General features: G+C 41.4%; 1 protein-coding gene across 1 annotated transcript in view; it reads left to right on the top strand.

The window, feature by feature from the left end:
- Positions 1-300: 300 nt before the first annotated feature.
- Positions 301-27,155, top strand: part of LOC124553506 — a 64,766-nt gene continuing 37,911 nt past the window's right edge. Inside the window, exons 1-3 of the mRNA XM_047127359.1 lie at positions 301-713; positions 2,182-2,357; positions 14,814-15,007. Coding sequence (XP_046983315.1) covers positions 711-713; positions 2,182-2,357; positions 14,814-15,007 — 373 coding nt within the window. The 5' untranslated portion in view covers positions 301-710. The remainder of the gene's footprint in view (positions 714-2,181; positions 2,358-14,813; positions 15,008-27,155) is intronic.

A 27,155-nucleotide genomic window follows, 5' to 3' on the forward strand; every position in this document is an offset into this window, starting at 1 on the left:
TAAATAAATGTAATTTGTATCGTCATACGCGACTGGCGCGAAATTGGAATAGGCGTCATCATTAAGATATAGAAACACTCCTACTTTCGTTTATGTCACACAATTCTTTCTTGGCATTGCGTTTTCTTTCCCCGTCAGTTTATGTGGTCTGAGACCTTACCAATCCTCCAAAAAATGATTTTAGCTTCCAATTTTTTTTTACTTTCTTCAAGGAGATCTCCCATTTAGAGTCTTTTATGATGTAAGCCTACCTATTTGGTCCCCCTCCCCCCCCCCCCCCCCCCCTGGAATTTAGTGCTGGTGACGCCAGTGTTCAAAATGCTAAAAGTAAGCTTACATAGAGATGACATTTCCATCAACATATGGTACAGGCACAGATATGCTACTCGAGTATCGCTTCGGTTCGAAAAAGGTGTCCATACTGTAGTGTGACTGTAGTCTGACAGTGTATACATATTTAGTAAATTCTACCTTCATACCCTCTTTATCCTTGTGAATGCAGAAAGTGAATGTTGTGCTCGCATAGAAATCTGATTCACTGACCTCTTCACCACTTTGTCGTCTGTCGTCTGTCTTCTTGTCCAGAATTCCAGGCCGAGATACCGGTCTTCCTGGAGCACCTCTCTGACTACTGGCGGGACTCGGCGCAGCTGCTCTCACTGGGTGTCAAACATTTCTCTCAGCTGCTCGTCCCCCTCGCTTTCGAGCAAATGGTAAGTGGAGATTCTTTTCGTGTTTTATGTTATATGTACGCGGGATGAGAAAGTGATACACCCAGCCACGAGTACGTGGTCAGACCTCTCAGTCTGTTTACTGGCTTACGTGGCTCACACTGTCGCTGTTTCCGCCGCTCTGACTGCAATGTTAACTCACTGCAAGAGATCTGACCCCCTCTACCTTGTGCGGTTATTAGGCAAAGCAAGCACAGTCAGAACGGTTAAGGATAGGAAAGAAAATCATCCGTACCTTTCTTGTTCGTAGTTTCTCGTAACTTCCTAAACCAGCAGGAAAACTTCCTGTCAGATCCTACAGTACAAGCCTAAGCCTGATGGCCACATATTTCTTAAGTAATGTTCCAGATGTTACTAAACCGTCCTTTATCTCACTATCTGAGAATCTGCTTATTTGGAGTCAATTACTCTGTAGGTAATACGCGGGAGAGAGGGGTCAGGGATTACGGTCTGCTATAAAGATCACCTTGCGTAATAGAATTTGACAGCCTATGTTGATTTTTTAAAGGCTTCATCGTTCAGAAATAACTTGGAGAATGTCTATCCACACATGAAGAATTTAATGGGCGTAAACTTAAGCTTATGCACCGTGGACATCATGACCAACCACTACCTACCTCACACTCCAGTATTCCTGCTCCTTCTGCGAAATTACACTGAGGTGACAACGCACGGGGTAACGATGTGCTCACTCACTGACGGTGGTAATGTCGCGTGCACAAGGCGTGGAAGGGCAGAGCATTGGCGCAGCTGCCAACTGTACTCGGGTGATTCGTGTCTGACGTGGTGATGATCGCACCACGGCAATTAACAGGCTTTGTGCGCGGAATAGTTGTTAGAGCTAGATTCATGGGCAATTCCATTTCGGAAATCGCCAGAGAATTCAGTATCCTGCTGCCTACAGTATAAAGACTGTGCCGAGAATAGCAAATTTCAGGGATTTCCTCTCACCACGGACAATGCAGTGGCTGACACCCTTCACTTGACGATCGAGAGCAGCGGCGTTTTACTACAGCTGTCACTGCTGACAGACAACCAGCACTGCGTGAAATAACGGCAGAAATCAGTGCGCGGCGTATGACGAACGTATCCATTAGATCCATTTATAATCTGTTTAGGGAGAGTTTATCTATAACTACCCATACACATCCATAGCTAGTATGTGTTAACGTCGAATGTAGGTGGTGGTCACATTAATTCGACTCCATTGTGTACAAATAAATGCAACTCTCTGAACTGACTTTGTAGCTTGAGAATCGTGTGTTTGATAAGACATCAATACAACCCACTTTGCATTAATGTTATAATATGTTGCACAAAACTGAATATTTAGTCATAAGCTGGCATTAACTTAAGCATTATGCAATAGTCGCACCTACACGTGTAACTTAAAGTTGGCTGCTAATTGTGAATATTGTAAGTAATTTGAACCACCTTCTGTGTGTCTCAGGGTATCCACTCAAATGATCTGCAACGCCATGAATGGATTAACAGCATGAAACATCTGAGAGACATGCTGCACACGAAATTAAGCGGCTGGGTTCATGATGTGCAATCCGTCAGCGAGCAGATGGCGCACTACAAAGTGGAAGAACACAAGAACAGGCCTGGGACTTATATACTTAGGTAAAAGCGAGTATACTTTGTAACTTTTGTCGAACTCATTACGATTCATGAATTTTTATTCCATTCCTTCCCCTCGTACGTATTTTTTACAGTTACGTAAACAGCTGCGATAATTTAATTCAGGACTGAGCAGAAAATGTGACTAGTGGACAACAGTCAAATACCGTTGCTGCCAGATACTACATAAGTTTACATAATTTATGGAAACAGTGAGAACCTCTGAAAATTTGTAGTACTTGACACATAAACCTAGTATAGAGGTCAAACAGGGCTAAAACAATTTGTCTAATCGAGGAAAGTCATGCTAATAACGTGTATTTCCACGTGTAGCCTAGATGATGGCACCAATTAGGGAAGGAAGAGCGTACAAAAGTTATATTAATCTAAGGGCTAACCAGCGATAACGATTAAACAAATGATGAAGAGGTGTCGATAGGAGGGTGTGGGGTGGTAATTGGTCATAGTTTTCATGTCTTACACTGTGACGTGCGGTTTTAAATCCGCTCATAGCACAGTGCATAAATACTGGAAGATAGAAGTGAGAGGTACAACGTGTATGCCTCTCCACCACTGGGCATGTGGGCCAGCTTGGGATTGTCGAGGATGGTGAGTGTGTCTTGGAGGTGGAGGGCGAAAAGCTTTACTATACTTACGACGACCCCTTTGAGTGCGGGGTGGCAAAAGGCCAATGATGTTTGTGGCATTCGACTGCTCACATATTGTATATCAAGCAACCACAATATTGACTGCCAATGGCAACAGGGGTGGGACTGGAGGTCTCCAGCTGCGAGCACAACATGAGGCTATGGAACATAAGTGAACTGCTTAGTCAACGAGTAACTCGCAATAGTGTTACAATGCTAGTGGTGCTGATATGAATCAGAGCAATGGCAACAATAAAGAAACAAACATTGCAATATATCTACAACAACACTTCACGAAGTTGATGATTCGTCAGAAAGAAACACAGGGATTTTTGCAGAGTGAGAAAGAAGTGGCAGATGAAATATTAAGACTTCTGCAAGATGATTCAGTGGGATGTGTGGCATCGTATATGTTTGACTGTACAGATGGTATAAATAACGAGTGCAATGATGATAATATGTGCTTAACAAGTGAAACTGATACTGAAACGAGTCCCAGCTATGTAGTTCATCACACTTGTAGGGCAGGGAGCCAGAAATCTCGGCTCCATTGAAACGTAGTAAAGGCCAATCGTTGTCCAAGCAGCTGGTATTAAACATAATAACATACATGGAAGATCATCCGCAGGATAGGAATAACGCAACTGTGAATAGATTTCGAATAATTCCACAGCAGTATGACCGTGTTCTGCATAAGAAAAAGGACAAATATTCAGGGTAGAACAAGAAGCACTTTTTACAAAAACTGATCTCCGCGCGTTTCAAGGTTTCTTGATAAGATTTATGGGATGTCCATGATAGTTACCTACTACATAATGCACATCAAATTGTGTGTGACGTAGATTACAGTGATTTCAAGGGAAGTAGTAGACGGTAGCATAACTTGAAACAGTGCTATAGAATTGGAAGACATAAGATAACGACATTTCAAACGAAGTGTCCACTTGATATGCACAGCAAAATACGGAATCGACCCGAAAATTTGTAGATGATTATTCTATCCTTCAGTGAGGAATTTGTTTGAAGAAGAAATGCATTTAAAAGGAATCCAGGAAATTAGAGGTACTAAGAGAGTTGTGTCAAAGTCGAGTAAAATCAATGCCTCAATACATTAGTATACAATTATACCGATTGTTTAACTTGATGGTAAATCGGCTATAAAGTTATTTATTGTGCTGCGACAAGCTGAAGGTGCTCTGCTCCCTACGACTCTTTCTCGTGTGTGTGATCTTGCAAGGGCAGTAGGATATATTTATGTCACAGAAAGCAAGAATGGAATAGCGGCGTAAGAAAACAACAGCTATGGTAAGAGCAGTGGTTTGGGCCAATCGCTGGTCCATTTAACTTGCTTTTGCTTGATTCCTCGTCTCCAGATAAAAATCATGCTCCTTTAGAGCAAACTATTCCTCCCAAAAAATGTGTGACATTGCATTTCACACCACCTGGAACCACTGTGTAAATTCGACCTCTGGATGTCTGCTTTTTGCACGTCTATAAACCATATTATAGCACTTTCTGGAGCTATGTCTTCAAGGATATCAGTTTCACAATAAGCTCTTCGGCGTGTTGTTCTGCATTAGGCTGGATGAATCACATTCCATCTGTTTTCACCACCCTATTACACCAATATGATTCTGTATGCTTTCTTTAAGAGTGAATATGCAGTTGGACGTCCTTTTCGGTTTGTAACCCCAAAGAAGTTCGCCTTGGGTCTTGATGGTTGGCACCTCTTTGACGACTATGACGCACTATTTTTCATTTGGTGTTCATAGTGCAATTTCATGGTTTGCTTTTAACATGTCTTGAATATCGACAGTGTCTGTCTGTGAAGCATAATACATACGTGCCATAGAAGTATGACCTGTGCACCTCCTGGACACTTATTTTCTGTCACCCTCCTGATGCACATGGTGAGTCATTTGCAGCTAATGTTCTTCCTGTCAGAATTGTTAACACAACGCTTTGAAATTAGCTTTACTAAAGACTGAAGTTGTGATCTTGGACTCAAGAGGGTCCTTGTTAGACTGTCAGTCAGGGGTTGATTATTGAGAAAGAGAGGGTAATGTTGAGTGGATCATGGCTGGTAAGTCAATAGAAAGCTTGCCAGTACTTGAGTTTATAGTTGGTATACTCAGAGCTTGTCTGTCGTCAGTTCAGGCGTCTTTTTGTATGAAGTATATTGCTGTGGCATCTCTCTAATTCCTAGTGGCGAGTTAGTGTGTTCAAGACATTGGTGAGAAAGAAGGAACAGTAGTACCAATGAGATTCTTTGAATATTTCAAGAGGTCAAGGAGTAGGGAGAATTTAAATGGGACTGATAGCTGGGATGAGTGTGTGTGTATGTGTGTGTGTGTGTCTGTGTGTGTGTGTGTGTGTGATAGTGACTTTTGTTGAGATTTGCTGCAGGAAGGAATTTGTATCGGATATACCTTCAGGATATGGAGAGTGACAAGGTATTTTCTGATTTGAGTCTGTACAAGCTTCCAGTAAACGTCCTAGATTTTATGGTACTGTTCTAGAATTATTTTACGTGGGTTATTGTGGGGTGGATATGAGATGGAGTGAGAATAAGGGTTGACTTTTGCATGAACTCGTGATCACTTTCAATCAGATGAAGGATATGTGCAGTTATGCGTCTGAGGAGGTAGACAGACGAATCATTTCAGTGATAGGGGAGTTGAGACATGAAAGGAAGTAGATCATTTGTCCTCTGCTACGTTCAACATGGTAACTGCTGTGGATATACAGGTCCACAACGATAATGTAGGTGTAGAAGGGTTAATCAAAGTGAGCAAGGAAATAGTGTACGACAACTCAGAAAGATATGGGTGGTGACTGTTAGGTAAGGTAGATCACATAACTAAAGAGGAGGTACTGAACAGAAGTGGGGAGAAGAGGAGTCTGTGGCACGACTAGAAGAAGGGATCGATTGGCAGGACATGTTCTGAGGCATAAAGGGATCACCAATTTAGTACTGGAAGGAAGCGTGATGGATAAAAATCATAGAGGGAGACTAAGGGATGAATTCAGCAAGCAGATTCAGAGCGGTGTAGGTTGCAGTCGTTACTCGGGCATGAAGAGGCTTGCAAAGGATAGAATAACATGGAGAGATGCATCAAACCAGTCTTCAGACTGAAGACCACAGCAACACCAACATGGGGAATGAGTCCTCCTACCCAATATCCTCTTACTAACTTGGGAGGTGGCGAGGCTTACCTGAACACCTACAAAATGAATTCGTTTTAAACAAGTGCCAGTTGTTTATATTATTGGATATTCTCTCACTTCCTTCCCCTTCACATATCTTATTAATCTGTAGTCCACTGCAAGGTGTTAACGCTATTCAGTGTTCTGTTACTTTCGACTCCTTTATACACTTTAATGATCGGAACTGCCTGCTCCAGCTGGTTTCCTCCCAAGTCCTACTTTTTTGACTTATTAACGCAAATATCTACTATCCTTATAGTGTTATTCACTTATCTGTTCTTTGCCTTTTACCTTCTAATCCTTATTCTTTCACGTTTATTTCTGTATACTCATCAAACTTTAGTGTCAATTACGTCTCCATAGGGGAGTAGTGATTTTTTAGGTGCTGTGTCGTTGATACTACAGGATATATTTTGCGTGTTTCTGAGTACATCTTATCCACCCATGTGACTTTATATTTTCACATATATGCACCTGTCAAAGACTATCGTGTCACTTGATCTATTTTATGTTCATGATTTCTATGACTTCCATTTGTTTAGCATTTTTGTTATTAGGTATAGTTAAAAGAATTTAGGTTTATGCTTTAAAGATTGACACGATATTTGAAGAATGCATTGCCATACAAAAAACCTAAATGGAGAGATTACCAAACATGAACTTGAGCCCTTATGCTCCTTATCCGCATGTTCTGTATAGCTGCACAGCGCAGAGATTTTGTTTAATGCTGAGACTCAATCTATTACTCCATAATTGAGTGTCACACTTACTTCTACTTCAGTCCCCTTAGATCCACGATTAAAGAGTACTCTTGACAGGAGAGTTGGCAGTAGTGCAGAATTGTGATATAAACTAGATAGCACCACCGTAGCTAAGGGCCCTATAATGGCGAATTTCATAGCTGCAGAACAGTTGTGCATCCCCTGAGGTTACTTAGTATAGACTACTGCGATCAGTTTAAATTTTGTACTCTTCACTAGTTTCTAATAAATACTTTTTTTCGTCAAATGTATCCATTTTCTCTTCATCAGGTATCAGATCGATGTAGCTTCGACTTTACTTTTGTTTCTCGTTTGTCATTTCTTTATAATCTGATTTATACTTCTCCCTTCTCTCATAAATATCATTTTCTGAATTGCAAATGTTTAGCGACTTATCTTTCAGTGGATTCATTCTTGGCTTGTTGAAATATACCTCTTTTGCAACACAGTCACATGAGACAATACTAGTGTCCTCCCTGTCTTTAGCAGACTCCTTTATTCAATCCCCATACACGTATTTACGATGTCTATGTTCTCTTCACATGGGTGATTGGTTTCGTTTCCATATGCGTTAAACCATACTATTTTCTTGGGCCGTTTCTGTTTTACTCTCCTTGGTACCTTCAAGAATTTTACTTTGTGCAGTCCCTTTGTCGTTAATGTACATGTTCGGACTTCATAAGAACCTGATACGTTACCCATCACCCTCCTGTCTCCATTTGTATTTCCATGTGGTGTGACGTGTGTAATTTTTGACTGAGTCAGGTAAATTTAATTTCCGGTAATTGTACGTTATTCCATAAGTGCACAATGCTTCGCTTTTCAGGGTGCCTTAGATAGCTACCTAACGATGGCTGGCGAAAATAGCTATCAAATCCATATCTCTATTTCACCGCAATCTTAGATCAAAAGACAGTTCACCTGCAACCTCATTACATTTGATTTTAAATAGATCGCTTATACTAGAAAGAGATTTGCATACACTTTATCCAGTGAATCACTGCTGCTTATGTTAAATGTGACAATTCTCGTTTTTCATTTGTTTTTTAATTAACTGAACGTCATTAACTTCTAAAGCCACCAGTTTTTGGTCATTTCCTATGAAATGCTGATGCAGTGTCTACAAGACAAACTGAAATTTCTAAGTGAACTTCATTCGGTAACGACACCACATTAGATTTAAACAAGCTATTGTAGGCTTGTATGCCTCAAACACACTCTAATCTTACATAATATTTCTGGCATGTCGCACTGTCCTACTGGATTTGTCCAAGTCTGTCAGAATGCACAATGGACATGAATGGACACAGGTGAACAGACAAGCTACTTATGTATGTGTCACCTGTCAGAGTCGTATCTAGACTCATCAGGGATCCCACATCACTCCAACTGCACATGCCCCACACCATTACAGAGCCCCCACCAGCTTGAACAGCCCTTGCTGTCATACAGGGTCCATGGATTCATTAGGTTGTCTCAGTAGTTCCTTTCACGTTACATACATTTTTTTTTAAACGAAATTTTCTGCCTACGTTCAATAGAGTATTCCCTCTTTAATCTACATTCACTTTAATCCATATTTACTAGCAAGAAGAACAACGAGTACTCCAGCAGCGACTCCCACGCCGCCTTGGTGCATGCTAACAGCTACTGCCATGCACCACCGCCACTCCTTCAGTAATGGTTATTCTTCCTACCTTACTGGCCCTGCTAATTCATACCGATAAAACGTATGTCTCAACAGGTGCCCTAATGGGCGCATAAAACCCCTATTCTAAAATTGTTTTGAATGTAAAGGAAAATAAACAGACCTTTGGTGAAGTCACTGGGCATCTCATGATTGACATGACGATCAGCTACTTCGCTCCTCTCCTAAATGGATACTGTTACTGCCGCCTTACCCCAAAATATTCCATGCATTATGGGTATAATTTGAAGGGTGTGTTGATAAGGGTAAATGTTTGCATTGGAATTTGTACTCTGAAGAGACTAAAGTCATGGGATACCTAGTAATATCGTATCAGGTCTCCATTTGCCTGGAGTAGTGCAGCAGCTACATGCGGCATTGATTCATTGGAAATCCCCTGCAGAAATATTGAATCATGCTGCCTCTGTAACCATCCATAATAGCAAAAGTGTTTCCAGTGCACGATTTTGTGCAAAAACTGACCTCACAATTATGTTAAATTAGTGTTCCATGGCACTCATGTCCTTGATTGTCCAGAATGTCCTTTGAACCAGTTGCAAATAATTATTACCTCATGACATGAGTAGTGGGAGAATGGGGGTGTGGGGCCATTTTGTTACTGCAGGTTGCTTCCATCAGGGGCAGGTATGCACTCAGAGGCAATCCTATTGTTCTCCTTTGATTGACACATACTTAACCTATTGTCCCATTAAGTGGTTTTCCAAGTCACTCCAGATAACTTATTGTCCTCCCCCCCCTCCCACTCCAACTCCCCTGCCCCTTTCACTGCTACAGGTACACTTTGAAGTCTGAATTACTGGAATAGAAACTGTCACTACTATTTCACATGATGACACAAGTACAATTAGAGCTATGATGTCACAGACACACGGATTGACCTCCCATCGCAAATCCAAGATGGCTGCCGTGATGGCGCAAGTATCGTTACCCAAAATGGTCGTGGTGGGAAATTCAAAAAGTGCCATACCCCCTCACAGATGGCAAATTCAAATTTTGTCAGTTTTTCGTGAGGGTCATGCTCACCTAGATTTGGAATGAGTTTTTGTGAGTGCCATACCCACCTAGACTTTGAAGGAATTAGTTAAAGCCTCCACCACGATCTTCAACTGACCACCACATCCTTGGTGGTCTAACGTGTTCTAACGTGCACTAACGTGTACTAACGTGCACAGTGCATAGCGTCATCTAAGATGGCGGCTGTGACATCAGTTGATGATGCAAGTGCCACACCCTACTGGCGGGATGTTGAAATTTCGGTGGGAAGATAGGTCAACTGGGCTACCTCCCCTAACATAACCCCCCTCCCCTCACTCCAGGCCGGCCGCGGTGGCCGTGCGATTGTGGCGCTGCAGTCCGGAACTGCGGGACTGCTACGGTCGCAGGTTCGAATCCTGCCTTGGGCATGGATGTGTGTGCTGTCCTTAGGTTAGTTAGGTTTAAGTAGTTCTTAGTCTAGAGGACTGATGACCTTAGATGTTAAGTCGATCTGTCACTAACTCTGTAAACAGCACTCCTGTCGGGCAAATATGTACACTGGGAATGCAGTATCACTAACTTAGTTATGACGCTGAAGTCTATATTTTACACCCAATATGCGGCAGGAGGATGGAGTACATCACATAAATCAAAGTTCGTTTACTGGGATGTGTCACGTCTCATCACACATAAGATGGAAGTCCTCTGATGACAGACAGGTTTACTGTTAACGATCGGAAATGTTATGCTGCTGCTTGAATGTGAAGGTACCATGGCTTATGTTCTGACATACGTTTGTGGGACGTAATCAAACTACTATTCATGTATAAAGAAAAAAGATTGTGTATGTCTAGTCATAACAGAATGATGGATTGAACATGGTGAATTGTGATTTCAATTCATCGGGAAGTATATCTGTACATAGGTGGTGATAGATTCATTTCCTAAGCAGCTGCACAATATAGCAATGCAAGTGTTCATCTGGACCTGCTATAGTGTACAAACAGGACAGTCAATACAGCTGTTACAATACGTCCCCTCATCGGCACCCCGTAAGCGTACCCTAGTATTTTCCTTGTTGTCTGTCAGAAGTGATATTGATTCAGTACGCCAACCCGTGTCTGTGACGCCTTTCTTAGCATTACATCCGCGGATGGTGTATTCATTACCACACAGTGCCAGGCGCCTGCCCTTCATAACACTTGTTTGAAGAATCTCGGCAGGGTGCAGCACCTTCCAGAAGTGATGATTCGACGACTTTGTCGGGTAATTTCCTAGGACTGAGGAGAATCGAGACATATAGCCAGTGGGAGTGTGGGCCTTTTTTTGGATGCTGTGCAGATACAAACGATAACTGCACTGTTTGTGCAAAATGTGTATATACTGCATTGTAAAGTTACTGTGGTTTATGGTGTGGCATGACTAGAGAAGATGACTGTGTGTCCTATCGTGTGGGACGTAAATATTAGGGACATCGATAACCACAAGCGATTTTTTACATGGGAAATTATGTGCACTGTAGATAATGAGATTCGTTCCAGAGGAAACATTAGCTGCACATCTATCGGTGTCAGACTGCAGTTGCAATCCTAATATTTAATTGTAGTTAGACTGTCAAATATTCTTGTGAGTCTTGTATGTATTTGACGATCTGTAGACAATTTTTGCAGGGTTTAACTGTCAGTGCAATGTAGCGATCTGTGCAAAATAATTTTGCCTCTGAAAGTCTTGTCTGCAGGAAACAATGGCAGATGGTGCTCCCAGACGAGCAGTTTGACAGGTAAGTTCACTGGTGGACAGGATCTCTTGCTAGGAATGTGACCTGGGAAGCATTGCAACATCTCTAGGTGGTGGACCGAACTGCAGCTATGTGTCATCACACCAGCATTGGTGCCTAGGTGAACACGTATATCGATAGGAATTTCTCAAGTGTAAAGTATGAAAGAGATGACAGCGTCTCATACTCACAGAGCCCAAACTATTGCGTCATAGCTTCGCTGGGAGTGCCAGTGCAGCGTCAGGTGTCAGGTGGTGGGATGTGTTTTTTATTATTAGCAATCTTTTATTTAAACTATAGTCCATCTAAATATATACTCTGCTAGCCACCAAGCGGTGCGTGGTCGAGGGCACTATTCACACCAAAGTTATATTTCCCTCCTTCTGTTTCACTCTCAGTTTGTGTGTGGGAAAAACGTCTGTCTGATCACCTCAGTATGAGCTCCAATTTCCCTTATCTTTGAATGGTGATCATTGTTCGACATGAAAGTTGGTGGTAATAATATATGCTCTGCATCCTCGGCAAAGATAGGATTTTGAATTTAGTGAGCAGCCCTTCCATTTAGTGCGTAGTCTATCTGCAAGTGTGTTCCACTTCAAATTTTGAATGAGATTTTTAACACTCTCGTGATGGTCAAAGGTACCAGTCACGAATCTTGCTGTTCTTCTCTGAACCTTCTCAATCTCTTGAATCAGAACCAACTGGTAAGAACCCCCATACATACAAACAATACTCAAAGACCAATAGGATGCCACAAATTACAAACAACTACACCATACATGTGAAGAATATCGATTTAATTAATTTGCATAAATTTTTTATGTCAATGTGGTATTAGCGGTACAGTAGTTAAGGGGAGGCAGTGTATGCATGGGTGACATGGAGCAGAGCAGCAGGTTAATTGCAGCACACTAAGTTAATTTGAATACTTTTTATGTGAAACGCAGTTCAATAGTTTAAGGGGATGGGGATGACAATGAAAACCATTTAACAGAACAACAGGTTAAGTGCCGACAAAGGGCCAAACATTAGGTTAAACAACCAGAGTACAGTGCTGAACATTATGTTACACAACATGTTTTCCCCATGTCATTGATTATTACAAGACCTAGATGTTTCTAAACAGCAGAGAATGATGAGCCAGAGAAATCCAACCCCCACAAACTGAATTTTTTATAAATAAACAATATACCTTTTCCATATATTCCATAAATTTTCTTAATTGTTTAAACAATATTCCATACAGAGCAATCAAATACCCTCCAAATGATCGATCAACTGAGTCTTTTTCCTACCAATTCCTAGAAAGAGGTGTTGGTTGGGTGAATTAGGTTAGTGCAGGTGCTCTTTTTTCCTGCCATTTTCTTAGGTATGTTGCATTATCCTGTTGCAATTTGAACTTCCCACCATTTTTTTTGTGGGAAGAGGAGGGGTGTTAGGTTAGCAGAGGTAGCCCAATTGACCTATCTTCCCGTCGAAATTCCAACTTCCCACCAGGTGGTGTGTGGCACATCCGTCATCAACTAGTATCACAGACGCCATCTTAGATGACATCATGCACTGTGTACGTTAGTACATGTTAGTGCACGTTAGTACCTGTTAGCCTGCTAACATGGGTTGGTAAGGGGATGTGGCAGCTGGTTGAGGTTCGTGGTGGAGACTTTAACTATTTCCTTGCAAGTCCAAGTGAGCGTGGCCCTCGCGAAAAAATGACAAAATTTGAGTTTCCCACCTGCAAGGGGGGGATGGCACTTTTTGAATTTCCGCCGCCGCCATCTTCGGTAACGGTACGTGCGCCATCATGGCCCCCATCGTGAATTTGCGATGGGAGCCCCATCAGTATGTCTATGACGTCACAGGTCTAATGGTACTTGTGTCATCATGTGAAATAGTAGTGACAGGGGCTATTCCAATAACTCAGACCTCAAAGTGTACCTGTAGCAGTGAGGGGGCGGGGGAGTTAGTGTGGGTAGGGAGGGGGACAATAGGTTAACTGCAGTGACATGGAAAACCACTTAACAGGACAATAGGTTAAGTACCTGCCAATCAAAGGAGAACAATAGGATTGCCTCTGAATGCATACTGCCCACGATGTAGGTAACCTGCACTAACAAAATGCGTCAGCATCCCCTTCCTGAGGGGGAGGGGAGTGGGAGGGGCTGGAAGGGACAATAAGTTAAGTGCCGCAACATGGTAAAGCATTTAGCAGAATAATACGTTAAGTACCTGTCAAACAAAGGAGAACAATAGGTTTCCCCCTGAGTACATACCTGCCTCTGATGTAGACAACCTGACTACCCCTCTGTCCCGCTACTGACATGGTGCATGGTGCTCTATAAAATTTCCAACTTTGTTTGGGAACATTACTGCATGAACGACTGCAAATGGTCTCCAAGTAGCCGAACGAGACCGTTTCCAGTCATTTATCAGTCCAGATGGACCAGAGGACCCTGTTCATTCCATTACGGAGCCACCATCAGCTTGCACACTGCCTTGTTGGGAACTTGGGTTCACGGCTTTATGGTGTGTGGTCTACACTCAGACCCTACCATCAGCTCCTACACAATGAAATCGGGAAACATCTGAAAAGGCCACAGTTTCCCTTACTCTAGGGCGCAACCAATACGGTCACTAGCACAGGAGCAGTAGCAGCATCTTCTACTATCATTCCCCATTGACAACAAATTGCATTGCACTTTCCTAACGGATACGTTCGTCTTACGTCCAACACTGATTTCTGTAATTGTTTCACACAGAATTGCTTGCCTGTTAGCACTGACAACTCTACGCAAACAGTGCTGCTCTCGGTGGTTGAGACCATCGGCCACTGTGTTGTCCGTAATGAGAAGTAATGCCGGATATTTGGTATTTTTGGCACACTCTCTTGGAACTGTCAATCTCGGAATATTGAATTCTCTAACGATTTCCAAAATGCCTATGCGTCCAGATCCAACTAGCATTCCGTGTTCAGAGTCTGGTGATACCTGTCATGCGATCGTAATCGCGTAGAAACCCTTCTCACGTGAACTGCCTGATTACAAATGACAGCTCCACCAAAGCCCTCCCCTTTTAAACTTCGTGTACGTGATACTGTTGCCGTTTGTGCATGTGCATATCGCTACCCCCAGACTTTTGTCACCTCCATGTATAACACTGTAATTCATCGTAATTCATCACAATAAACGACTTTTATTTGAGGAAAATGTTCTAATGACAGACCGACACACAATTTTAATTTGGCGTGAAGTTTCATACCAGTGCACCCTCCAGTCCTGAAAGTAAATACTTTGCGGATACCTCTACATCACACGTGAGCTGCACATGATCTGGCACGCTGAATTAACTTGTTTTTAACTTTTAACGTCGCAACTTTTTTTGTTACAGACGACCTCTGTTGAATCATGACCTACTGTCCTACCACGAGCGGTTCCTCTCCTTCAGGGACGACTTTACTGCGCTGTGCGTCGCTCGACATCGACGGGCGTCACAAATGTTTGGTCTCGCCGACGCACTGTATTCCTTCTATTATTACAACTGGTTCTTCGACCTACAGTTTGTAGGTGACATCGAGAGTTTAGGTAAGAATAATTTTCTCAGTCAGCCACTTCATTTTTGTGCACTGGTGACTCCCTACTGTATTCCAGGTCCAGGACTGAGCCTCGTAAACAGCTAATGATGTGTGGTTTCACATTTTCCGTAATTTCCCATGTGACCTACGTTAACTACTGGCGTGCTTTTCATTGCTGGTTCCTCGACTGGTTGGCAACTCTCCCCCTAGTTCTATTGCAAGCTGATTACTCCAGTTCGACGTATCTATAGACTCCTGCCCAATAGGATGTAAAAACCTACATATAGCAAATATTACAGTGTTTGGAAGACATAAAAAGAATTACTTTAAATGTAACAGAAACGTCACTGGAGCGTCGGTTCCCCACTAGGCATCCGTGAATTTCGCGACGCTGGTGATATTCACAGACGTTGTTAACACTGCTGCGTGACTAGTATGGTTTTAGAGACGTTGCTGAAAACGTCGCGCTATTACATTTACCCATTGCTGCCATCGCCATAGCAATGCCCAATTCCGTCAAAACAACCAACTGACTCGTGTTCACTAATGCGCCAAAGGAACTGGCATAGGTATGTGTATTCAAATGCAGAGATATGTAAACAGGCAGAATACGGCGCTGCGGTCGGCAACGCCTATATAAGACTACAAGTGTCTGGTGAAGTTGTTAGATCGGTTACTTGTGCTACAATGACAGATTATCAAGATTTAAGTGAGTTTTAAAGTAGTGTTACAGTCGGAGCAATGGACACAGCATCTCCAAGGTAGGGCTCAAGAGAGGATTTTCCGATACGAGCATTTCAGTGTACCGTGAATATTAGGAATCTTGTAAAACATCAAATCTCCGACATAGCTGCGGCCCAAAAAGATCCTGCAAGAACGTACCAACATCGACTGAAGACATTCGTTCAACGTGACGGAAGTGCAACCCTTCCGCAATTTGCTACATATTTCAATGCTGGGCCATCACCAAGTGCCAGCGTGCGTACCATTCAATGAAACCTCATCGATACCGGCTTTCAGAGCTGAGGCCCCAATCATGTACCCTTGATGAATGCACGACACAAAGCTTTATGCCTTGCCTGGGCCTGGCTATACCGACATTTGAGTCTTGATGACTGCAAATATGTCGCCTGGTCAGACGAGCGGGTGGACGTGTACGGGTATGGTGAGAACCTCATGAATCGGTGGACACTGCATGGTCGCAGCGGTCTGTTGAAGCTGGTGTAGGCTCTGTAATTGTGTGGAGCGTGTGCAGTTGGAGTGATGTGGGACCCCTGATACGTCTAGATTCTTTAACCAAATGAAAAATCAACTCTTCTGGAGTGTCTATCGTTGCCCCATACACCGAAGGCTTCATGTCCCTCAGTACGAGATCAGCAGCATCCTGAAAACAATATTCATCACACAGCCATCTCAACATGGTCTCTGAACATAGATTATGTCAAAATTTGATGGACAGCTAGCGGGATAACGGTACATCTGTGAGAGTTCTGTCACATGAGAGAAACTTTTCTTATCATCTTCGCTGAACAGTGTAAAGCTTTGCATACACAGTTCTTTTGAGACCGAACAAAAGGCCGGTTTTAAATATGTTTGTTTTCTGTAGCTCAACAGCTACAGATATAAATTTTTTGCTAAGCACTGAACTGCTGTGGACGAGCTAAATCGTCGTGTTCCGCTGCACCACAGTTACTGAGTGTGGAGTCTTGTACCGCAAGGAAGCAAGGGAGCAGACGTTGTTATGGATGGTTGGTATCCTCTTTCTACACTACAAATGCACACGTGGACTAATATGGTTCTTTATTTACATGAACAGACTTTTACTTAATTTCAATAGAGTTCATGTGTTTTGGTACAAGTTCATCAGTAATAGTCCTCTTGCACGCAATGTCGGTAACCTTGATATTACAAACTTTAGTGTCATTGCTAGTCCCACTATAGTTAACAATCTGGTCACAATGTACTGTCATAGGCTGTGATGTGCTCTGCAAACGTACTGACAGATGCCAAACAGGAGTTTGAGTTTGTGAGTGAGGCCTAGAGGGCGTTGGCGACATCTTGCTTGCGGGTGTGTCTCTGGCCTCTCTCGTGACAGGCGCGCTTGATTCAGCGTGCGGGCGTTCTCAATAAAAATGTGATAATGTGAATGGATGGCCCTCAACTATGTACCCTACGACAGAGTTGCAATACGAAAAGTTTTGGCTGGTTTCGTTGTCTAGGAGCTGGGATGCGTAGTTGTCGCATTACAGGCCAAATACAGCTGAGTCTACAGTATACAATATGGATGTACACATGAATCGAATGGTCGAAGCTTCCTATGACTCAACAACTGCGAATTTAGGACGTAAAAAAAACGTTTATAAATGAAGCATTGCAATTAAATAAATCTGCAGATTATCTTAACGACTTTAAATGATGAGTACGACAGTAGAAGTACTTTTGACAGTGTGGTATATATTTCTGGAGAACACTTATTGGTGTCGATGGTCCAATAATTAAATAAAATATAAGTTGAATAACAGGAAAACAATAGATTCCTACTGCACGTAATTAGTTATGAACGACAACATAGCTCGCGAGATATTCACTTCTACAGGCACACTACGTCTTCACTGTAGAAGCCACGGAAATCTCACAAGTGCAAACGTCGGCATTCCGAAGTATTTCTATCTGTGGCGACCAGGCGCAAACCGCTGCCCACTCTCCAAGTCTCTGCCTCGACTGCCGCGTCAAGCACCTCCCCCGTGTCCTCTGCCGTACCCCTCTCCCACTTCCATCGAGTCTCCCCATTCACGAGCGCTGTGATTGGCTAGAGCGCTCCCGCCATGTCTTCAAGCCAAAGTACGCTCACAAACATCAAACACTCTCGAAATACTGGATTTACATCTAAATAACTTGAAATTAAATAAATATTCCTACGGCTGGACTATAAACAAGCTCTAACATCCATTATTAAATACATCAACAAATTATACAAACATATATCAAAGGAATAGCGAGCCAAAGTAACCCAGTAGCCTAATGTCTCCGTGCTTTCTAAAACACGGTAAATAATTGACCATTTTCTTCACGAATAGCATATATCGGATTTAAACAAAGACATAGATGAATAAATATATTTATAAGCATGCTGTGGAGTACTTATGGCCTGACGCTATCTATAGTAATCGGCTATTTTCACCTCCAATAACTCCTGTACTATTGACGTTAGATGCCTGTAATTCATACCACTTTAGGTTTAATCTAATAGCTTTCCAAAGACACGTCGATCGACGAAATCGAATGAAGTGTTTAAATTTTGGAAATTCCCTGCTGGGTGTTACTTGTACAATTTACCCGCAGATACTAAACTTTAAACTAATAAAGATATTGAAAATCTGATTACAGCATCAGAATCGTCGTGCAAATGATAGTAATTTACATGTTTCTTTTTGAGGTATCATGATTCTTCTGGCTAGTATTAACATCTATACAAACTGCGAAATGTCTGCCACGATGGTTTCACAAAGTCCGCCACCTTTGGCACTCTCGGCGTGCAAGCCTCTTTCACTGACGCAGCCTCGCCGTGGAACTGCCAGCCTCGTGCCCGGGCTGCAGCCCTCTTGCTTCGGCCAACGTCCGGCACCACGTGGTCGGCCTGCCGAGCGGTCCACGCGACCATGACAACTCCGAACTTGGAATACTTTCAGGGCGCCACAATCCGCCTTTCAGAGGCGTCTACTATTGAACTTTGCATATCATCTTTGCCAACTGCTGTGCTGGCGACAGCTTACACCAGCACACTGAGGGCACGTGCAAGTGCGCTCCCAGGGATTTCCTAAAGCACTGTTGACGTATTTATGTGTCCCACTCTGCCGACCTCTCCCTGCTGCATAGCAGCTACTTCATCTCGATTAACAGAAAAGTTTCGATTATTCATCATACAAACAATGTACATCTTTGAGTGCTGTCATTTGCGTAAACCTTGTTTCACTATCTCGAACGGTTTATGAAATATTATGTTGATTACGATCACATTACTATGATGCACAGGGACGGAAATGAACGCATTTCACGGAAGTGTCCAACAGATATAAAAATCAATAACTGGAGGACGGAATGAGATAACGATCTGAACTAAGTTTGAAATAAAATTTCCATATTTTATCTACATTTCCTATAATGCAACGAATGAAGTAAAATTAAACATACACACGGTTAATGCAATGTGTTATTAGTTATGGAAACTCTTCCATATTTCGTGCAATGTTTTACTTAATTTGACATAGTGAAATATGACAAGAAGGAAATGAAATTCTGTACCTTATGGAGATAAGATGTCAGACAGTAGTACGTGCAAAGACGAAACTTCTTCACGCAATACTTTTCCAAAGATCAGATGATAAGTATTTCATGACAGCACAGGTATAATAATTTGGCCAGCAGTATCCACATTACACCCAGCACGTCTGAGACAGTGAAAGTGTTAATATTGTAAATGCTGCAGTTATTTTAACGTTTCGTATATGATCTAAGTATAATATTTCTTATAATTTTCTATTTTTCATTAATGATTAATATTTTTATTTAAAATTGAATAGTTAATTATGTAATAAAAATTGTTAATAATTTTCATATAAATGTTGATTCTGTGAATCCTAATAATACTGAGAAAACTTTGTATGAATGATGTGTATAAACAGTAGTGTTGGTTGAAAAAATCATTTTAAAAGGTCAGTGTTACTGCATTCTGCGCAAGGAAAGTACTGGATTGTACAGTATGATATGTTCATGATGAAAGAGGTGTTATGGTCGTTCTGACCGTTAGAAACTTAGTACCAGACAAGGGTTGCATGTATAACTAACTGATCCCTGGCCTAAGGAGGAAGTGCCGTCGGATGTAGGTATGCCAATTCATACATGACTAGCTGCAAACTTTGCTGTGACATTCTGCTAATGCAGCACCTGCATAGTACCTCTAGGACAGTGATAAACATGAGTAATCATCAATATTAATATTGATATAATATACCTACAAAATATGTATAAGCCAATATTACCACCTAACTAGTGTATACGAAATCATATCAAAAGTTCTATCCTGACAGGGACACAAAATAAGACATAACTATTACTTTCACTTTACTGGAAATGAGATTTCTTGACAGGATCCAACTGTCTATCAAAAGATTCTGGCAGTGTCAATTAAATAAAATGTAAGGACTTACTGGAGACAGACCTGAGTGCCTGCCAAAACGTTGTACCAAGGTTTATCAAATAAAACGTAACCATTGAACTGAATGACTCGGTTTATGAACTATGACAATAAGAGATTTTCGAGTATCATCAGTTATATCCAACAGGCTAGTTGTGGTGGTTCAAATGCAAGTTCACTAGCATTGTAATGGGACACCATTAATGAGATTAATGCTCAATGGATTTAAAAGTGGCAATGGGAAACAATTTACCCACTGACTTCTTGTAGACAAGGGTAATCAACTTGAGTCTCTTTGGTCTCCACTGGCCAATACCAGCTGAAGTAATATTCTTTTCAAACAACGCACAGCAATTAGGATCAGTATTTAAAGTAAAATCTTGATACTGATAGCTGTAGGAGTAGATCTCTAAGGAATTTCACACAAGATTTATTAAACCATAGATGAGTGGGTAACGTTAAACAAAAAAGCATAGATAATTATGTAATTCAGGTTCGTCCTCACATGGAATGAATTAATTAACTGTTCATTAGTACTCAGTGCCTCCACCTATTAGTTATGCTAAATTATTCAGAGCACCACACAGCATCATGGATTTTAGGATAGGCATGTGGTAACCTATGATATTGACGGACAGCAGAACAAGACTCACATGTGTGTACAATCTACAAACACAGCTACAAATGAGTTTCCCTTCCGAAAATCAGCGTTAGAATAACACTACAGTGTTCTTGGCATAGTAGGTGGATTGCATTAGCAGACAGGTGCCAAGCCATGAGAGGTTTCATTAACTGGATAATCAAGGACTTGAACTGAACTGAGTAGTGATTTATTATTTATTATTTACTATTATTTGGTTATTATTTATCTTCACAGATCATGCACTCCCACAATGTGTGTTCTGGTGTGCCTGCACTGTCCTAGGAACAGCTATCATGTATCTATCTTCTAATTTTGTATAGATACTTAGCATAAGGGCCATAACAGTCAGCTAATGAATCAGTCCACTCGACGGGTTAAGAAATCTCGTTTTTACTCCCTCCCACTCGTTTTGCCACAGTTGTAATACGTGATCTTTTATTTATTACTTTTTCGGATTGGCCTCAGTTCCAGGCACCCTTCATACTTTCATTTGATTGCCTTTCTGTAGCCAGTAAAAGACCAGTTTTTTTTATTTTCCAACTATAGTGAGCATATTCCTAGAATTACTGACAAAGCATCATATGGGGCAGTTCAATAGACACCCATTAATTTTGGCAGCACTCCTGACTGAACTCTCCTCACTAATGCAGCTGCCTTAACGAGCTCCAACCTCTGAGCCCGAAGTCTCACACGATATCCTGTAATTGATGCTAATATAGATTGATGGTAAACTCTGATTGTTGTTGCCTGTTAGCTACGGTTATAACTTTATTCATCACATTTATACCTTTTCTGCCAGTTTTCTCTATTTGTAGTTCAAAGTTACGATGTTCGTCCAGAAGCATACTCAGCTATAGGGATAGATTTATTTAGAATAAGGAGTGATTTATTTAACGCTATCATGGGCGCCTCCAATGGACACTTGAATCGATATGGCCAAACTGTGAAAACAATGCTAATTCCATCTACCATATTTAGGAGGACAACGGTTCTATCCCGTGTCCGCCCATCCTGATTTAGGTTTTCCTTGATTTCCCTGAATCGCTTCAGGCAAATGCCGGGATGGTTCCTTTGAAAGGGCACGGCCGACTTCCTTCCTCATCCTTCCCTAATCTGATGACACCGATGACCTTGCGGTTTGGTCTCTTCCCCCAAAATCAACCCAATCCTGTTCGTTCCCCTCAGTCCCTGATCTGACCCCCATATACCATAACTGATTAAAAATTGGCCAAGTTTACAGAGTAGATTCAGGAGGTTGAAACCTATTTCTTTAGCAAGACATTTGCAGCCTACGTTAACTTTGGTGCACATGTGGGAGGGTATGACACTAACAGCCTACACATGTGGTATCTATTTACCAAATTTGGTTTACTATGCACTGTGCCACAATTGAACAAACTGTCCTGTCATGGGAAAAGTCATGTGTAACACTATACTGCACCATTTAGTATATAGATATAATATTTATAGCCAATTTTGGTATGTAGATGCAGTATAATGTGAGAATTTTTGCAAAATTTAACCATGAAATGCGTAGAGCATTTTGCTTATTGGAGCCGGCTACGGTGGTCTAGCGGTTCTAGGCGCTCAGTCCGGAACCGCGGGACTGCTACGGTCGCAGGTTCGAATCCTGCCTCGGGCATGGATGTGTGTGATGTCCTTAGGTTAGTTAAGTTTCAGTAGTTCTAAGTTCTAGGGGACTGATGACCACAGCAGTTAAGTCCCATAGTGCTCAGAGCCATTTGAACCATTTTTTGAATCATTTGAACCATTTTTTGAATCATTTGAACCATTTTTTGCTTATTGGACTTGAAATGAAAGATACATAAAAACACAGAAAGTGTCAGATCCAATTTAGATAAAGTTTTAATTACTCAAACGTACTCAAATGAAATAGAATACGGTCGCCAGACTAATTAGGCATAGAAATGCGAAACATTTCTTTTAAAGAAAAAGTAGCCAGTTTTAGTGGAAAAACTCAGTCTATACTTGTTTCCTACGAAAATTCAGTGAAACCAATCACAAGCAAAAAAGTGGTAAAGTGGATACTAGCAGTTATTGTAAAACATGATTGGCCTCTGAAACACAAAAGACATTGTTACACTCATCAATTTTAAATACTTTGTCAAACCTGAGTAACTTAATCAGCACAACAATTCCAAGCCTACACTAACTGGAGATTGGACACAGGTCTAGTTTCATTTTGTGATATTTTCAACACAGCACGAATTCAATTAGATTTCACTTGCATTAAGATTCACTCTATTCTTTAAAAGCAAAAAAGTAACTGTTTTCATGGATAATGGCATTCATAGTAACCTTACCTTCAGTCAGAATAACATCTACATCTACATCTACATCTATACTCCGCGAGCCACCTTACGGTGTGTGGCGGAGGGTACTTATTGTACCACTATCTGATCCCCCCTTCCCTGTTCCATTCACGAATTATGCGTGGGAAGAACGACTGCTTGTAAGTCTCCGTATTTGCTCTAATTTCTCGGATCTTTTCGTTGTGATCATTACGCGAGATATATGTGGGCGGTAGTAATATGTTGCCCATCTCTTCCCGGAATGTGCTCTCTCGTAATTTCGATAATAAACCTCTCCGTATTGCGTAACGCCTTTCTTGAAGTGTCCGCCACTGGAGCTTGTTCAGCATCTCCGTAACGCTCTCGCGCTGACTAAATGTCCCCATGACGAATCGCGCTGCTTTTCGCTGGATCATGTCTATCTCTTCTATTAATCCAACCTGGTAAGGGTCCCATACTGATGAGCAATACTCAAGAATCGGACGAACAAGCGTTTTGTAAGCTACTTCTTTCGTCGATGAGTCACATTTTCTTAGAATTCTTCCTATGAATCTCAACCTGGCGCCTGCTTTTCCCACTATTTGTTTTATGTGATCATTCCACTTCAGATCGCTCCGGATAGTAACTCCTAAGTATTTTACGGTCGTTACCGCTTCCAATGATTTACCACCTATGGCATAATCGTACTGGAATGGATTTCTGCCCCTATGTATGCGCATTATATTACATTTATCTACGTTTAGGGAAAGCTGCCAGCTGTCGCACCATGCATTAATCCTCTGCAGGTCCTCCTGGAGTACGTACAAGTCTTCTGATGTTGCTACTTTCTTGTAGACAACCGTGTCATCTGCAAATAGCCTCACGGAGCTACCGATGTTGTCAACTAAGTCATTTATGTATATTGTAAACAATAAAGGTCCTATCACGCTTCCCTGCGGTACTCCCGAAATTACCTCTACATCTGCAGATTTTGAACCGTTAAGAATGACATGTTGTGTTCTTTCTTCTAGGAAATCCTGAATCCAATCACAAACCTGGTCCGATACTCCGTAAGCTCGTATTTTTTTCACTAAACGTAAGTGCGGAACCGTATCAAATGCCTTCCTGAAGTCCAGGAATACGGCATCAATCTGCTCGCCAGTGTCTACGGCACTGTGAATTTCTTGGGCAAATAGGGCGAGCTGAGTTTCACATGATCTCTGTTTGCGGAATCCATGTTGGTTATGATGAAGGAGATTTGTATTATCTAAGAACGTCATAATACGAGAACACAAAACATGTTCCATTATTCTACAACAGATTGACGTAAGCGAAATAGGCCTATAATTATTCGCATCTGATTTATGACCCTTCTTGAAAATGGGAACGACCTGCGCTTTCTTCCAGTCGCTAGGTACTTTACGTTCTTCCAGCGATCTACGATAAATTGCTGATAGAAAGGGGGCAAGTTCTTTAGCATAATCACTGTAGAATCTTAAGGGTATCTCGTCTGGTCCGGATGCTTTTCCGCTACTAAGTGATAGCAGTTGTTTTTCAATTCCGATATCGTTTATTTCAATATTTTCCATTTTGGCGTCCGTTCGACGGCTGAAGTCAGGGACCGTGTTACGATTTTCCGCAGTGAAACAGTTTCGGAACACTGAATTCAGTATTTCTGCCTTTCTTCGGTCGTCCTCTGTTTCGGTGCCATCGTGGTCAACGAGTGACTGAATAGGGGATTTAGATCCGCTTACCGATTTTACATATAACCAAAACTTTTTAGGGTTCTTGTTTAGATTGTTTGCCAATGTTTTATGTTCGAATTCGTTGAATGCTTCTCTCATTGCTCTCTTTACGCTCTTTTTCGCTTCGTTCAGCTTTTCCTTATCAGCTATGATTCGACTACTCTTAAACCTATGATGAAGCTTTCTTTGTTTCCGTAGTACCTTTCGTACATGATTGTTATACCACGGTGGATCTTTCCCCTCGCTTTGGACCTTAGTAGGTACGAACTTATCTAAGGCGTACTGGACGATGTTTCTGAATTTTTTCCATTTTTGTTCCACATCCTCTTCCTCAGAAATGAACGTTTGATGGTGGTCACTCAGATATTCTGCGATTTGTGCCCTATCACTCTTGTTAAGCAAATATATTTTCCTTCCTTTCTTGGCATTTCTTATTACACTTGTAGTCATTGATGCAACCACTGACTTATGATCACTGATACCCTCTTCTACATTCACGGAGTCGAAAAGCTCCGGTGTATTTGTTGCTATGAGGTCTAAAACGTTAGCTTCACCAGTTGGTTCTCTAACTATCTGCTCGAAGTAATTCTCGGACAAGGCAGTCAGGATAATGTCACAAGAGTCTCTGTCCCTGGCTCCAGTTCTGATTGTGTGACTATCCCATTCTATACCTGGTAGATTGAAGTCTCCCCCTATTACAATAGTACGATCACGAAACATCTTCACGACGTTCTGCAGGTTCTCTCTGAGGCGCTCAACTACTACGGTTGCTGATGCAGGTGGTCTATAGAAGCATCCGACTATCATATCTGACCCACCTTTGATACTTAACTTAACCCAGATTATTTCACATTCGCATTCGCAAATGGGTGCTCATAAACTGAAATTGGACCTTTTAACACACAATGCGCACAAAACGCAACATAAATTTCAAAAGCCGTTAGAACTTACTACTATCATGTAACTTTGTGCATTTTGTGCAACTTTCAATGGGGAATCCCCTAATCTTTACTACTACAATAAAACAAACTATCCCACTTTCATGAATAATTTAAAGAATGCCAACTTTTGGAATTCTCTTTTTGAAATATTGATTCGCCTTTTATGCATTTTTATAACTGATTTTACAGTGAATATTTTTACTAGGTACTGGTTTTCAAACCATTCATTAAGAACATTAACTTTAAAGTGACCACAAAATGGCTTGTTGTCTGTTATCATCTCAGTTGTCTACATTTGAAACCAGAAGTTAAGCAAGTAATTTAAGAGAACACAAAACTTTAGAGTGAAGAAGTTCAATTACTGGGAGGTTTTCACAAAGCTACACTTACATCCTCTTCAACTTTACCAAAATCTACATTACTTTTAGATAACCTATTTCACTCAATTTTGAACAAATTTAAGCAGTTAATCGTCTTTCTTTTTTTTATAATCATTTCTAACAATCTGGACACTCAGAAATCATTGTTCAAGCAGAGAGGATCCTGAGAGATATTTAGGTGAGGAACAGAATCAAGTTATGTACATAAATTTTGGTATGAGTTAACTTGTATTTGCACATACTAATTGTGCTGATCCATCACTTCATAATTCCTCCTCTCTGTTAATGTGATTGCGCAATATTGGTGGCGAGTATATGATGGCAGAGGGACTTGCCATTCGAATCGAATACTCTGTTATTTCTTCATGGAGGTCATCACGTTATATAATACTTACAGGCCACAGAGCATCATATTAAATCCATTCATCCACCCAAGGCTTTGGCATAACAAATACAAGCACTAAAAGCGTAACTCGACACCTGCACAGTTAACTTCCCAACCACTAGCTGCCAACTGTACAGTAGCTAGCCTCCAACTGACTCTCATGAAAAGATTTCACTCACACAAATCACATTTTGTACGTGCTAAATAACTTCTGTTTAGAGGGGAACCACTCCATATTTTACCATAACATGAACCAAGAGAGCTAAATTTGGATCAGCAATTACAAGTATCAAGTTGTAGTGTACTGTTCTCCTCGGGGTTCTGCCGTGAAAAATATAAAATAGAAAATCTGATTGGGTTTGGAATTTTGGTGGTTTCAGTTACAGATAAGGTGGACTTCGCATTATTGATTGAGATCGTGCTGTAATTTGACCGTGCATGGCAGACCGGGTTGGCAACACTACAAAAAGCGACTGTACGGAAATAGCATCAGAAACTAATTGAAATTTATCTTATAATCTTGTTAGGTACGCAGTATTAATTACAATGTAGTCTTCATGGCTGTCCTCCTAATTTCTC

The sequence above is a fragment of the Schistocerca americana genome, chromosome 11 (assembly GCF_021461395.2).
Source record: "Schistocerca americana isolate TAMUIC-IGC-003095 chromosome 11, iqSchAmer2.1, whole genome shotgun sequence".
In the NCBI taxonomy this organism is placed as follows: domain Eukaryota; kingdom Metazoa; phylum Arthropoda; class Insecta; order Orthoptera; family Acrididae; genus Schistocerca; species Schistocerca americana.